The 14,494-nt window shown below is 47.5% G+C and overlaps 1 protein-coding gene and 1 long non-coding RNA gene across 6 annotated transcripts in view; one reads left to right on the plus strand and one right to left on the minus strand.

Moving 5' to 3' along the window:
- EFCAB11 (EF-hand calcium binding domain 11) overlaps positions 1–14,494 on the plus strand; it is a 175,793-nt gene that overhangs the window by 20,369 nt on the left and 140,930 nt on the right. For all 5 annotated transcript variants that reach the window (XR_001296226.2, XM_018053853.1, XM_013967384.2 and 2 more), the window contains 2 exons: positions 3,128–3,229; positions 4,182–4,272. Coding sequence is in view for 4 of the 5 variants with exons in the window: in XM_018053853.1 (XP_017909342.1) it covers positions 3,128–3,229; positions 4,182–4,272 (193 nt within the window). In the remaining variant the exon portion in view is untranslated. The remainder of the gene's footprint in view (positions 1–3,127; positions 3,230–4,181; positions 4,273–14,494) is intronic.
- LOC108636919 lies at positions 1,162–12,372 on the minus strand. The gene is made up of 3 exons (XR_001918635.1): positions 12,194–12,372; positions 3,603–3,806; positions 1,162–1,891 (listed from the first exon to the last, which is right to left on the minus strand). It is a non-coding gene; the product is annotated as an uncharacterized LOC108636919 (long non-coding RNA).

Raw genomic sequence — 14,494 nt, forward strand, 5'->3', positions numbered from 1 at the left:
TCCTTCTCCAGGGGATCTTCCCGACCCAGGGACTGAACCCAGGTCCCCGCATTGTAGCCAGATGCTTTTACCATCTGAGCCACTAGGGACGCCCTATCAAACCGCTAGCGCCTCCAAATCGCCATGCGTCTCTCTGCAGCCCCATCCTGCGTCCCCTCGTCTCTCCCGTCGCTCTAAACAACTCCTCAGACCTCCATTCGAGCCGGAACCTAGGGCTCGCCCTTGGCATCCTCTTCCACGTGCTCGCGTCTAACCCCCCGTCTTCTCTGCAGTGTGTCTGGAGCCTCCCGTCGCTCCCGGTCCTGCTGCCAGCGCCCTCCTGACCACCGTCGGGCCAGTAGGAGCCTGACGAGCCTCCTTTTCTCTATCTCGCTTTCTCCCTCGTCCTTTTTCAAAACAATAGCCAGCGGGATCTTTCCGTGATCTTTCTAAATCAGATCTTGTCACTTCTCAATCCAGACTTCTTACTTGACTTCCTATTGCAACCGAAGTAAAAACCACGTTATCTCCTGTTCCAGCCCCTCCCTCCTTTCCCAGCCCGGTCTTCACCACTGCCTCGCCGCAGGGGCCGCTTCCTTCCCACCGCTTCCCGCCCCGCGGCGGGCACGTGCTAGTTCCACACGGAGTGCTCTTCTGACGCTTTAGCCAGTTGGTCCCTTCTCACCATTTAGGTATTCAGTTCGGTTCAGTTCAGTCCCTCAGTTGTGTCTGACTCTTTGCGACCCCATGGACTTCAGCACGCCAGGCCTCCCTGTCCATTACCAACTCCCAGAATTCACCCAAACTCACGTCCATCGAGTCGGTGATGCCATCCAGCCATCTCATCCTCTGGCGTCCCCTTCATCTCCTGCCCCCAATCCCTCCCAGCATCAGGGTCTTTTCAACTGAGTCAGCTCTTCGCATGAGGTGGCCAAAGTGCTGGAGCTTCACTCAGGTCTTGCCTCAGTGCTACCTCCTCCGAGAGATCTCTTCACCAGAGTCTACTCTGCAGGAGGGTTCCTTTTTGTTTGTTTGTTTTCATGGTGATAGTAATTTACTGATATTAATTATTTCAGTTCCTGTTTTATCATTTGGTATACAGTTTAAAGGCTTTTAATGGCAACCCACTCCAGTATTCTTGCCTGGAGAATCCCACGGACAGAGGGGTCTGGCAGGCTACAGTCCATGGGTCACAAAGAGTCAGACATGCCTGAGGGGCTCACACGCACACACACACACACACACACACACACACACACTCTTAAGTAAGGGAGGAAGCTGATTTCCTTGTGTTCATTTACTTACTTTTCACTGGGGTGTAATTGCTTTACAACGCTGAGTTGGCTCCTGCTGTGCCAGTGAACCAGCTCCAAGCGCACCTCTAGCCCCTGCCTCTGGAGCCTCCCTGTCCCCAGCCTTGATCCTGCCCGACAGGAGGGCTTCTGTGACGTGTTCACGGCCTCCTGTTATGCCCCTCATTGCACAAGTCATGGTTTGCAATTATTTATACATTTGTAATTGAACCTGCATCGTCTCTGTCTCCCCCAGTAGACCAGTGACTCCCTTGGCCCAGGAAATCTGTATTTTCTCTTTCCCCTTCTATTTCCAGAGCTTAACACAGTGCCCGGCACACAGTCAGTCCTAGTATCGTCAGTCCTATAAAAGGATCATTTAAACGCATGGATTGGCTTTTTTTCCTCAAGTTTGATGTGGACCATGTTTTAAGTCTTTGTTGAATTCGCTGCAGTTTTGCTTCTGTTTTACGTGTTGGTTTTTGGCCTCGAGGAACGTGGGGTCTTGGCTCATGACCAGGGATCACACCGGCCCCCCTTACACTGGAAGGTGACGTCCTGACCGTCGGATCACCAGGGAAGCCCCCAAGGCAGACCTCTTCAGATTCCTGCATCTTTAGCTGCAAATAAGAAAACGATGGAGAATTTAGAAAACTATTTTCTGCTTAAAAAAAAACTGAAACTATTTTGGGAACTGTATGTAGCTCAGTATCCCTCACCGAAAGGAAAAGGGTGCAAGTCCTTGAAAATCAGCATGCGGTTACTGTGTGATTTGGGGCTATTTTTAAAAGAGCAACACATTTTGAAATGGAAGTCCTGACTTACAGAAACAAGCTGCTGTTTTTATATGGTTAGGGCTCAGTTCACTGAAACATTTAAGTTCTTGGCTTCACTCTTTAAGCCTACTACAAAGATCACATTAGAATTCATTTTAATAGACATCATGAGCGCAGTATCCAATCTCCTGTGATCACGCTGGGCTCTTTTATTCTGAGAATCGCAGGAAGCAGAGCCCGAGGCTGCAGAACAGTCATGGGGTGTCCCTCAGGCTGGGGACACTGCCAGCTCTATTGTTTATGGAATGTTCGCTCCACCTCTACTTGCGCTGTGCGATTGGTGTGGACTTTTGAGAAACTACTTCTTGGCTCCGCTATCCCAGCTGGAGAAAAACCTGTTGTAATGACATCTGGCTAGGAAAAATGGGATCACAGACACCCGTGGAAAGAAGAGTTAGGAGACCTTGTGTAATAAGTAGTTTTAGCCCTGTCCATCAGATCTATCAGAGGGAAGACTGTTGCGCCTTTTCACAGCCATCATCTCTGCTCCCAGAAGCAGCTCAGGGAGCTCCTGAAGTGTCCACCGTGTTTGCTAATGTGGAGCCGACTTGGCTTTTAACAAAGTGCCTTTCAGCTTTAGAGATCTGTACGAATGAGTACTGCTTACCAAAATCAAGATAACATCTGTGGGCGATAGTACCACTTTCCATTGAAGTTGACAGCTCAGCTGGTAAAGAATCTGCCTGCAATGCAGGAAGACCCAGGTTTGATTCCTGGATCGGGAAGATTCCCCTAGAGAAGGGATAGGCTACCCACTCCAGGATTCTTGGGCTTCCCTGGTGACTCAGCTGGTCAAGAGTCCACCTGCAATGTGGGAGACCTGGCTCGATCCCTGGGTTGAGAAGATCCCCTGGAGAAGGGAAAGGCCACGCACTCCAGTATTCTCGCCAGGAGAATTCCAGGGACTGCAGTCCGTGGGGTCACAAAGAGTTGGACACGGCTGAGCTGCTTTCACGTTCACATTTTTCTTAAAAGGGAAGACAGTCATTTCTGGTAAACTTGTTTTTTTCCAATTTTTAGGGATACAACTTAAGGAGTTTTTAGACATTGTAAGGAAAAAGAAGGAAGCTCAACTGTATCGCAATGAAGTAAGACACATCTTCACAGCTTTTGACAGGCACTGTAAGTATCTTTAAAGTGTTTGGATATAAAAAATTGTTATTAAGGAACGGTGGATGGGAACATATACTCAGAAAGTGTTGGGCTGGTCAAGAAGTTCGTTCAGGTTTTTCCATAACATCTTACAGAACCCAAACTAACTTTTTGGCCAACCCAAAAAAATGATATACTTGGAAGACTACTTTCCCATATTCATTAGCTGTTATGGTAGATGTTGGTGTTCATTTGTTTCCCTCCGTCACAGCCTTAACTCTTGACCTTTACAATGGATGAAATAGCATCAGCAGTAATCTGACTGTACTTAAGATTTGCTTACATTTTAATGGGGACATCAGAAGGGCTGGCCCTGTGGGAATATAGGTGCAGAGCGACTTACGGAAGCTTGGGAGACCACGGGGCCTTTTTCTCTGACTCCTCCTTTGAGCCACACGTGATGGAGGAGTTGTTTTCCCACGCGGGGGTGGCCAAGAAGAGTGGCTTTGGACCAACTCCTCACAGAACGCAGGGTTGAAAGACTTGTGGGGTCCAGGTTCAGTATTTTGGCTTCTGAAATGGTTTTCCTCTAAATAAGAATGTAGTCCTAAAACCAAGCAAGAAAAAAAAATGTGCGTTTTGAAGAATGAATTATTTTGGCAATTCACAGTGAGCGGAGCCTGCTGCCGTTTTTGCGGCGTTGCCTCTTGGTGCTCTCCCTGGGACTCAGGGAGTCGGCAAGGGACAGAGCTGGGAGAAAGCTTCGGGAGCATCTGGGGCTGCACTGTATCACTAGAGTAATACTAGAGTAATCCAGTAATCCAGTGAGGCAGTCTCAGATTACTTTACATGTAAAATCAGCTGTAGATTACTGCTTTTCTCCTGGTTATATATTAAAGTCTCATGCAAATATTATGGCTGAAGTAGCAGTTCACAGGGCTTTTAGTAGTACATGAATGTGACGTATTCTGCTTTCAAATAGATCGTGGATATTTAACTCTGGAAGATTTCAAGAAAGCATTTAAGCAGGTGGCTCCCAAGTTATCAGAAAGGATTATCCTCGAGGTATTCAGGTAAGGCCTCAGAGTCTTTATGCATACACGCCCTTGTTTTACCATCGCTTGTGCAGGTTTTCGGTTTTACGGAGAATACTCTTTTATGCTTATTTTTGACTAGTGGACGTTTTCATCTCGCAGGATATTGTCGTGTTCCAGGGGAGAATTTTATAGTTAGCTGTTAGTCCATCCACAGCCTTGACAGTGGGCTGAAGTGGGTGGAGGCTTACATACCAGGAAGGTGCAAAAATGATTTGTTCGTAGGGGTGGAGAGAAGCAGAGAGAAAGTAGAGCTGCTTTGTGAGGTGATGTGTTGGCCAAACCCGCCCGCTGTTAATGTTAACGTGGATGCTGGCGTGCCGCAGGCTGTGTGCGTCGTGTGGAGAGTAGAGCTGGGTTCATCGGTAGCGGCCCCGCCTTCGTTTGTTTTCGAAGCGGGAGACCCAGGCTGCAGTTCATGCGCACCGGAGAAAGGAGACGTGAAGACCGCCTTCGCACTGTCTCTGTGAACTAATCCTGCCAGGATGGGGAGGTGGCTAAAAGCAGTTTCTGTCAGGAGGCTGCAGACGGAAAGCAGTGTAAGCCGTGCCGGCACACGCTGCCGCGAGAGATGACAGCGCCGCCTCTGCTCTGCCTGCTGACACGAGCTCCTCGTCAACCCTGTCGCCAAGGGTGTTAGTGAGGGTTCAGTCCAGCGCTGAAAGCGAGAAAACCCGAAGTAACAACGCTCACAAAAGAGCCACAAACACGGGCGTCCAGGGCTGATCTGAGGGCAGCGCAGTCGTGAAGAACCCAGACTCCTGCCCTTGTATTCTGGCTGCCTCAGCACCTGGCTTCTCCCTCCTGCTTCCAGATGGCTGCCAAGGTTCCAGCCATCACACCTGAGTTCCACATAGGTAGGCAGAAAGATAGGCTCCTCTTTTTAAGGCTATCCATTGTTTCTTCACACATCCGTGTGACCGAAGCTTAGTTCCAAGGCCATGAGTAGCTATAAGGCAGAGGTGGGTCTGGAAAAATGTAGTCTCTGCTTTGGGCAGTCATGTGTGCTCAAATGGAATTTCTGCTATGAGGAAGAAGGAGGGAAGAGACATCGGCGGCCATCTGGCAGATGTTACCATTTGGATTAAAGTGATTTCATGAAATCTGGCCAGAAGCCAGTCCTCAGTAGTAATTATCAAGCAGGTTATTTGAAATAAGAATCTGCACTCACTGTCATCAATACTGACATATATGAAATTCCTTTGCTGCGTCATTTGCAAGCAGATTATTGAGCAAGGTATGGAAGAGCAAAGGAGTTCAAGCCAGGTACAGCCAAGGTGCCCCAAACAGTGTGACGCAGTTTACTCCAGAATATCCCGGCCTTTCTGATGCTGTGGTATCTCTGTGTGCGTTCTGGGATGAGAGGTGAGAGTCAGTGTATTTCTGCCACACGGTGGTGGCTTTTCACAAAAAGAATGAAGAATTACTTCGTTTTACTTTTACAAAAAGACAGGTGTCCACATTTGCTGACCTTTGGGTGTTAAACGGTTTTAGGAGCTGTCCCCTCGTGTCACAAATGTAATTTTGAAAAATCCACTTAAGTACAGCCTTTCAAAGTAGAAGCCGTGTTTTAGCAGTGAGTGGGAAAGTAACTGCTTCTCTAAAGAAACCTATGCTATAGGGAGAACATTTTTGAGAATGGGTGTTTGGAAATGTGATTCTGTCTTTAGAAATATGTGTCGCCCTCTAAAACCTTTATATTTGCATGCTCAATAAGTCAGGAACAGAGTGTTCTAATCTGTGGAAAAAAGGAAGCGTTGTGATTGGACAGCACAATTTTTTTAAAGTATCAATGTAAAAATTTAATAGCTTTGATAAGTTAGGAGCAACTAACTAATTGACATCAGGAGAGATGAATATTTATTAGCTGAATCTCAATTAGTTCAAAAGCAACAAAGTGGTTAACAAAATAAGACAAAGCCCTTAAGCTTTTTTATAATCAGAGGATGGAATTAAAAACCGAGAGATTCGGTGTCACAACACCCATTTCCTGTTTAGATCTGTCTACGTGAGACCTAGAATTAAAACAAGATGAACTTAGGATTTCCCTGGTGGTTCCGTAGTTAAGAATCCGCCTTGCGGTGCAGGGGCCACAGGTTTGATCCCTTGTCGGGGAGCTGACGTCCCATATGCCGTGGAGCAACTAAGCCTGTGCACCTCAAGCACTGAGTCTCTGAGCCGCAACTAGAGACGGTGTGTGTGCCTCGAAAGACCCGAGTGCCGCAGCGGAGACCCAACACAGCCAAATAAATAATGAATAAAGTATTAAAAAAAAATTGGAATCGCTCAGTCACAGAAAATTCAACCAAGATGTTCAGAAATCATAAATTATGTGAAAATCACATTGTTCTTGTTAAATGTTCTTAATAATTTTGAGTGATGGCAAAAACTCATTTGCCATGAATAAGTGAAATATTTTTCCTCTTTGATTTTTTTTACAAATTTCTGTATTTTATAATGAACATAACGTATGAACATTGTAGCACATGTCCGCATCATCTATGCATAAATATATTCGCATGCCCACAAGTCCTACACTTCCTGGGATGATGGTCAGAGCTTAGAGACCACTGCAGTTAACGACCGAACGAGGCCTTCTGGTTAACCGAACCCAGCCTGCCTAAAGTCGCGTTTGCGATCTCATTCATCCCTGAAGCAGGATAACTGATGCATGATAAGAGCTGAATACAACCGTGGCAGCGAAAGAGAGGAAGGCGCTTCCTGGGCGTGTGGCCGAAGTGGGCTGGAGGAGCAGCGCTGCCTGACTTCCACACGTCTCTGCTTCAGGGAGGCAAATAGTTTTCAAGAGAAGGGAAGAGCAGAGCAGCTGCCGGGGTGCCCGTGGTGCGAAAGATGCCACATTTCTAGGGCTGGACGCTGTGAGAAGCCTGAACGGCTTAGGTGCCCCGCGTGAGTGCCGTTCAGTCCCAGGTTCCCAGTTAGGCAGGGGAGGGCGGATGGATGTCTGAAGACCACCGTAGGGAGGCAGCCCTAGAGGGGGCTTCCGGTTAGACCAGCCCCCTGTGGTTTGAAGGACGAAAGAAGATTCCACAACCTTCAGCTCTTAAATTGCCGAATTCTTCCCCAGGAGACTTCCCCAGGAGGAGCCTCTCTCAGAAGTGCTTGCCCCGTGGCACTGGCTTCATGAGAGAAGCCAGTATCTGTTTTCCTTGGCTTGCGTGGTTTACCCCATCTCAGCATATTTCCAAGTGTCTCTTCTCCTTTGTCCTGTGTCCATTGTGGTCTTTTGTTTTTTTTCCTGTTAGGGTTTTATTTTCCCATCACGCTTCTTTCTTGAGCTATATACCTGCTGAAGTTCCGTTTCATTCTGTTATTTCGCTGTACCTTGTTATTTTACAGTGTCTCCCCTAGGCTTTTCTGTATCTGCTTTCCTCTCTTGTTTTATGGAATTGTTGGCTTTTATTGAGGGAAGCAGTTTTGAGGTTTTATTTTTAATGGTTGATTGCTTGGGGGCTGCTAATTATAGCTTTTTTCTTATAAATTAAGAAGGGAAGTTTTCTACCAAGGGAAAGATTTTGAGTTGTATTTCTGTCTTAAACCAAGAGGTGATATCTTGTGTAAAAATACACACACACAAAAGGTGCTTCTTTACATTACCTCTAAAGATATCATAAAATGCTTGCTATTTGGATTTCAAATTTTAAGGGGACTTGCCTGGTGGTGCAGTGGCTGAGACTGCACCCTCCCAGTGCAGGGGACCTGGGTTTGATCCCTGGTCAGGGAACTAGGTCCCACACGGTGCAACTAGGAGTTTGTATGCTGTAGCTAAAGATCCCACCGGCCACAGCTAAGACCTGGTGCAGAAAAGAAGAAAAAAAGCTTGAGGTTCCTTTCAGTGTTTGAATCTTACAACTTTGCTTTTCACTTAGAGCTGATAATCATGACTTGTATACCTGTGTGCTAAAATAGCTAAGGCTCTATCATAGATGATGTTTCATTACTATTATTAAGAAATTGTTAGGAAACTCTGTCCTTGAAGAACTCTTTTTTCCCCATGCCCACTACTAATGGCACAAGTTTAAGGGGCATGAGACCTCTTGTTGTTCAGTTGGTAAGTTGTGTCTGACTCTTTGCAACCCATGGGCTGCAGCACGCCAGGCCTCCCTGTCCTTCACCAACTCCGGGGGCTAACTCAAACTCATGTCCATCGAGTCAGTGGTGCCATCCAACCATCTCATCCTCTGTCATCCCCTTCTCCTCTCACCTTCAATCTTTCCCAGCATCAGGGTCTTTTCTAAGTTGTCAGTTCTTTGCATCAGGTGGCCAAAGTATTGGAGTTTCAGCTTCAGCATCAGTCCTTCCAATGAAGATTCAGGGTTGGTTTCCTTAAGATTAACTGGTTTGATCTCCTTGCTGTCCAAGGAACCCTCGGAGTCTTTCCAACACCGCAGTTCAAAAGCATCAGTTTTTTAGCTCTCAGCCTTTATGGTCCAGCTCTCACATTCGTACATGATTACTGAAAAAACCATAGCTTTGACTAGACAGACCTTTGCTGAGGTTTGTCATAGCTTTTCTTCCAAGGAGCAAGTGTCTCTGTATTCCATGGCTGCAGTCACTGTTCGCAGCCCCCAAAATAAGATCTGCCACCCTTGCCTCTGCTCCCCCATCTGTTTGCCGTGAGCTGAGTAGCACTATTTGTCCAGTGAAGTAAATCTGAGATAATAGGCTGTTTCTAACACTGCATGTTTAAAACAAGAAAAAAAAAATCTTTCTTCCTTAGTACTAATGGACCTTAATGGAAACTTTGTAGTGCTTTTTTTTTTTTTTTTTTTTTTAATAAAAGCACATTCAAAGCCCTTTAGTGACTCTAAAGGGTAAAGTTAAAACTGTCTAACCTGGCTCTCCAACATCTGGTCCCCTTTCCAAACTCACCTTTCATTCATCATCCCTAATCCCTCTGTTTCTCTCGGCATAACACTCTTCCTTTCAATGTGTGATGTGTGTTCATACTTCATCCTGTTGCCCTTGCTGGCAATACCTTTCTCTACTTCTCACCTGTCCAAATTAGACCCGTCTTTCAAGGTCCTGCTCAGTAAATACTCACACCCAGAAAAAGCCTTTTTTTTTGTTTACATTGAATAGTCTTCTCTCCTTTCTCTGAATTTTGATAGACAGCTGTGTAATTTTTTTAATCACTTGATGAAAGTACAGTGTTTACAGTGATCTCCGTGCAGCTCTTTGGGTTTGCGAGTTCATCTGTAGCTTCCGCCGTTCTCAGCATGTTGCCAGCCTTGTGCGTTCTAGTTACTTAATAATTGTTGGTTCGTTGCCACTTACTCCAAATATCCACTAACAGAAAAATCCTCACTTGCCATTTTCTTTATGGTTTAATTTATTTCTTACAATGTAGCAGAGAGTCCTTTCAAGTGCAGTCGGGAGCTTTTAACCACATATGGCTTTGCCTTCCATTTTTCTCATTCTACATGTGACTTCGATGAATTAACCTCGGATGGCCTCTCTCTGCTTTTTTTTGAGAGGCATTTTCAGTTCCCGATTTAGCCCCAGCTGTTAACAGGGAGCTGGCTTGATGCTCTCTCTTGACGTTACCCCCCACCGATGCCTGTGGTGTTTCCGGCTGGTGTGTTTCTCCGTGGGTATCTCTGCCTCTCCATGCCCAGGAGCCTTCTCCATCTCATTGTAAGCATCGAGATTTGTGCTTTCTCACCACCTGTCGTTTGGCAAAAAGCTCTGGGGAGCTTCTTCTGTTTCCCAGCCATGAAGTGAAGCGTGGTTGGTCAGAAGGCCCGCCGGCGTCCACGATTCGGAGTGCAGGTGGAGCGCCGGGTAGCGGTGTCAGGCGGGGATGCTGAGGCACCAACGTGCTCTGCAGTCACAGCTGGAGGCCCTTCGAGCGGCATCTGGTAGTTTGGGTCTGAGATTCATCCTTCATGCTATGTGGGGAAGGTCAAAACCATAAGCTGTCCAGCTCTCCTTTTCAGAGCATTAAAAATGGGTCGGATAATAAGAGCATCATGACCTGTTGGGTGATGTATTTCCAGTGGTGTGTGTCAGTGGGGTATGGGCTTAAGAATGCCATCTCATTTGTATTTATTTTTTAAAGATTTTTTTTTTAATGTGGGCTGTTTTTAAAGTCTTTATTGCCTGTGTTACAATGATGCCTCTCTGTTACATTTTAGCTTATTGGCCACAAGGCACGTGGGATCTTAACTCCCCAACCAGGGGTCGAACCCACACCTCCTGCCCTGGAAGGTGAAGTCTTAACCACTGGGTGCCAGGGCAGTCCCAAGAAGGCAGTTTCTGAAGGGAGTGATAGGAACCTTCTCGTGTATGCCTTAGGTCACAGCCACGGGAGGGGAAAGCGGCCTCCTGAGCCGGGTGAAGTGAGCTAATGGGCCAAATGGGAGAGTCTTAGAGAGCCAAGGAGCTCAGAGGGGAGTGACGTAGGACAGCGTGTATTTGAGAAAAAAAGATTGCCTATGTTTTTTCAAATCATTGCACCTCTTCTAAAGTAGTATTCCTCACCGTGATCTTTCGTCTCCTAGACTTCCTTTTCGTCGGCAGCTGACTTGTTGGTATCGTTTTCTCAGGCAGTCTCTCTCGAGTTCCCTGCCATTATCCTGTGCATCAGAATGACTTATAAATGTGGTCAGGTGGCTTCCCCAAGATCACAGGTATCAGTAGTTATCCCCTGCTGTGATGAATGTGATTGTCGATCTGAAGTATCCACGTACTTCTGTGTATAGAACAGTTAAACAGCGCTAGAAATCACATCTCATTCTTCTTAACTACACATAGACAGCTGTCACCAGCCATCCCTAGTGTGAGTGTGATGACCAAATAACTAGGCTTCTGAATTTCCAGGCTTTATTTCATGAGTTTTTGCATCTTCTCTGCGATGATAATGCCTTGAGTTTTCTTTCAGTTTTTTTGGTTTCAGAATTTTACTGTCTGAGATTCGGTTTTCTGATGATTTTGTTGCACGCGATCACTGAATGGGGAAATGAGTAGGTATAATTTTTCAAACGGACCTGAGTTTCTTCTCCCTGGGGACTTTCACATGTAATACGGTAACTACAACTGCACTTTAAAAATCCAGGGGGCTTCCCTGGTGGGGAAGAATCCTCCTTCTAACGCTGGGGCTTTGGGTTCCATCCCTGGTCAGGGGGCTAGACCCCCACGTGCTGTAGGGACAGCTCAGTCCGCAAACCGCAAGCTACAGAGCTCGTGCAGTCGGGAGCCGGTGAGAGCCTGTGTGCTAAACAAATATATAAAATTTAAAGCGGGTGCAAAGTCCAGCTGGAGACGTGTTTACGTGCTGATTGTTTCAAGAAAATGTCACTTTTCCCAGGGGATTCTTGGCTGGTTTTGCTTCATGAACAAAAATTATACCCTTGCATTTGAAGACGCTCTCTTTTTAGCAGTAACTTTGAGAACTGGTGATGCTGGTGATGCAGGAATTGACGCCCAGAAACAGGACCAGGAAACCAGCAGAGAAGAGCTATGACTTCATCACACAGATTTTCAAGCAGAAGGTGTTGGTTTCTTCAGTTAAGCTAATTGGTTCATGTTACAAAGACGTACTGTTTCTTTGGAAGAAACATGCAACCTCTTTCGCATTCTGGGTGTCCAGACTTTGTAGCCCTCTCTCATGTTAGACCCATCCAGATGCAAGTCTTGTTCTTCCTTCAAGGCCCAGATGTTAAGGTGTTTCTTACCTCGAAGCCTGACCCCACCAATGGCCTACCCATCACCTCTTAACCCAGGAAGGAAACTGTCCCCTTTTCTCCATTGGAGTGTAATAGCTCTATAACACTGAGTTACTTCCTGCTGTACAGGGAAGTAGCTCAGTCGCATGTGTACATGTATCCCTTCCCGCCCGGACCTGCCGCCATCAGCGCGCCTCCCACCCTGCTGGTACCTCTGGGTCGGCACAGAGCACGAAGCTGAGCTCGCTGTGCTAGACGGCAGGTTCCGCTTGGCCACCGATTCACACGTGGTCAGGCGGCTGCTTCCCTGGTGGCTCGGACGGTGAAGGATCTGCCTGCAGCACAGGAAACCCGGGTTCGATCCCTGGGTTGGAAAGATCCCCTGGAGAAGAGACTGGCAGCCCAGTCCAGTGTTCCTGCCTGAAGAGCCCCGTGGACAGAGGGGCCTGGAGGGCTGCTGCAGTTCATGGGGTCACAGAGTCGGACACGACCGAGCGGCTGACACACACACAGTGTATTGCTGTCAAACCTAATCTCCCAGTTCATCCCACCCTCCTCTTACCCCTGTGTCTCTACGTCTGCGTCTCTGTTCCTTCCCAGGAACTGGGTGCAGCTGTACCATCTTTCTGGATTCCACACGCATGCGCTAATGTGCATAAACAGCCTGAGTGTCCGTCAACAGCTGATGCGTAAGAGGGCGTGGTACAGATACACAATGGAGTGTTACTCAGCCATAGAAAGGAGTGCGCCTGAGTCCTTTGTAGAGACGTGGGTGGGCCTAGAGCCTGTCACACAGAGCGAGGTAGACGAGAGCAAATACACCAACACGTGTGTGTCTCCTCCTTGAAACTCCGGATCTGCCGTAAATGTCTTCTTTATGCTTACACATAGGTATGTGCGTGCGTCAGTTATACGCAGTTTTAGAAAATGAGCTTGATACGAACAGGCGCAGGTGGGGTGTGCAGCCTCACACTCGCAGAGCACGTCTCCTGCACGTCAAGCAGGTGACTAGACTCGATGTAAATGAGTGGCTTATGTAGCGAATGCACTTTTTATTCTGCCTATTTTGTTTTCCGCACTGAATGCCTCCCCAGCGCTACATCAAGCCCGCGTGTTGTAGATAGCTCCAGGGCTGGGGTCAGGACTGGACGGACCGCAAAGTGCGGTCAGCGCCAGGCCAGGGCAGCAGGTGACTCGAGTCTCGTCCCGCTCCGCCTCTTGCCCCTCCTTCCGCAAGTCTCCGAAGCTCTCTGGCTTGTTCCCTCTGCGTCTCCGCCCGGAGGGGGCTGTGCTGATGTCCTGGCAGCTCTTTTTCTCATTCCAGAACCTGCCAGCGGGGTTATCCATCACGGAGGGTGGCATGCCATCTCCTTGATTTTCCCTGCATATCCCAGACAGCGTTCAGAGTCCACCACTGCGTGAATACAGATGTGGTCTGTCAGTGTGACAAAGACTGCTCTCGAGAGAAAATTCCTGGGCATGACAGCTCGCCAAGCCTGGGTTTGGCTTTTGAGATGTCAGTGTGATGAGTGTTATGGCCAACGTTTCCAATCGCTCGTCCGCATATGTGGTGGATACACCGTTCTCGCTGTAATGGCATGAGGGCTATTTTTCTTTTAATCCACCTGTCACATGCAAAACTGCTGCCGCGGTTTCTTTCTTACGACTGAACGCTGCTAACCCTCTCGGTCATCCTTGAAGTTAGTGATAGGCGCATCTCGTGAATGTATTCACACTATTTTCCTCCACAGAAAGAAGAATCCCTCTCTTAGGTTTTTCTTTTGTAATAGCTAACTTCTGGGTGAGAATTTTGACAATTCTGTGTGTTGCCTTTATAAGATAAGAAAAACTTGTATTTAATAAATCCACATTTTATGGGGAATACTTAAATTAACGTGTTTAAGGTGGAAGAGGGCCTTCCCTGGCGGTCCAGTGACTAGCACTCCCTGCTCCCAGTGCAAGGGGCCGGGCTCAGTCCCTGCTTGGGGAACTAGACCCCACATGCCCCCCTAAAAAGAGAAGAATAAGACAGACGTGCCACAGTGACGCTTAGAGATCTCGTGTGCTGCACCTGAGACCCGGCCCAGCCCAGTGAATAAGTGAAAAAAGATGGCAGCCACTGAAAAGGCTCAGAATTAATAGTCTCACATCAGAGTTTCAGCTGTCCCCCCTTAACTGCTGCTGCTGAGTCGCTTCAGTCGCGTCCAACTCTGTGCAACCCCAGAGACAGCAGTCCACCAGGCTTCCCCGTCCCTGGGATTCTCCAGGCAAGAACACTGGAGTGGGTTGCCATTTCCTTCTCCAATGCATGAAAGTGAAAAGTGAAAGTGAAGTTGCTCAGTCATGTCCGACTCTTAGCGACCCCATGGACTACAGCCCACCAGGCTCCTCCATCCATGGGATTTTCCAGGCAAGAGTGCTGGAGTGGGGTGCCATTGCCTTCTCCGTGTCCCCCTTAGAGATAGCCTTAAAAATCAAGACCAAAGGTTTCTAATACTATGTTTTCAACCACG

Source organism: Capra hircus, chromosome 10 (assembly GCF_001704415.2).
Source record: "Capra hircus breed San Clemente chromosome 10, ASM170441v1, whole genome shotgun sequence".
Classification (NCBI taxonomy): domain Eukaryota; kingdom Metazoa; phylum Chordata; class Mammalia; order Artiodactyla; family Bovidae; genus Capra; species Capra hircus.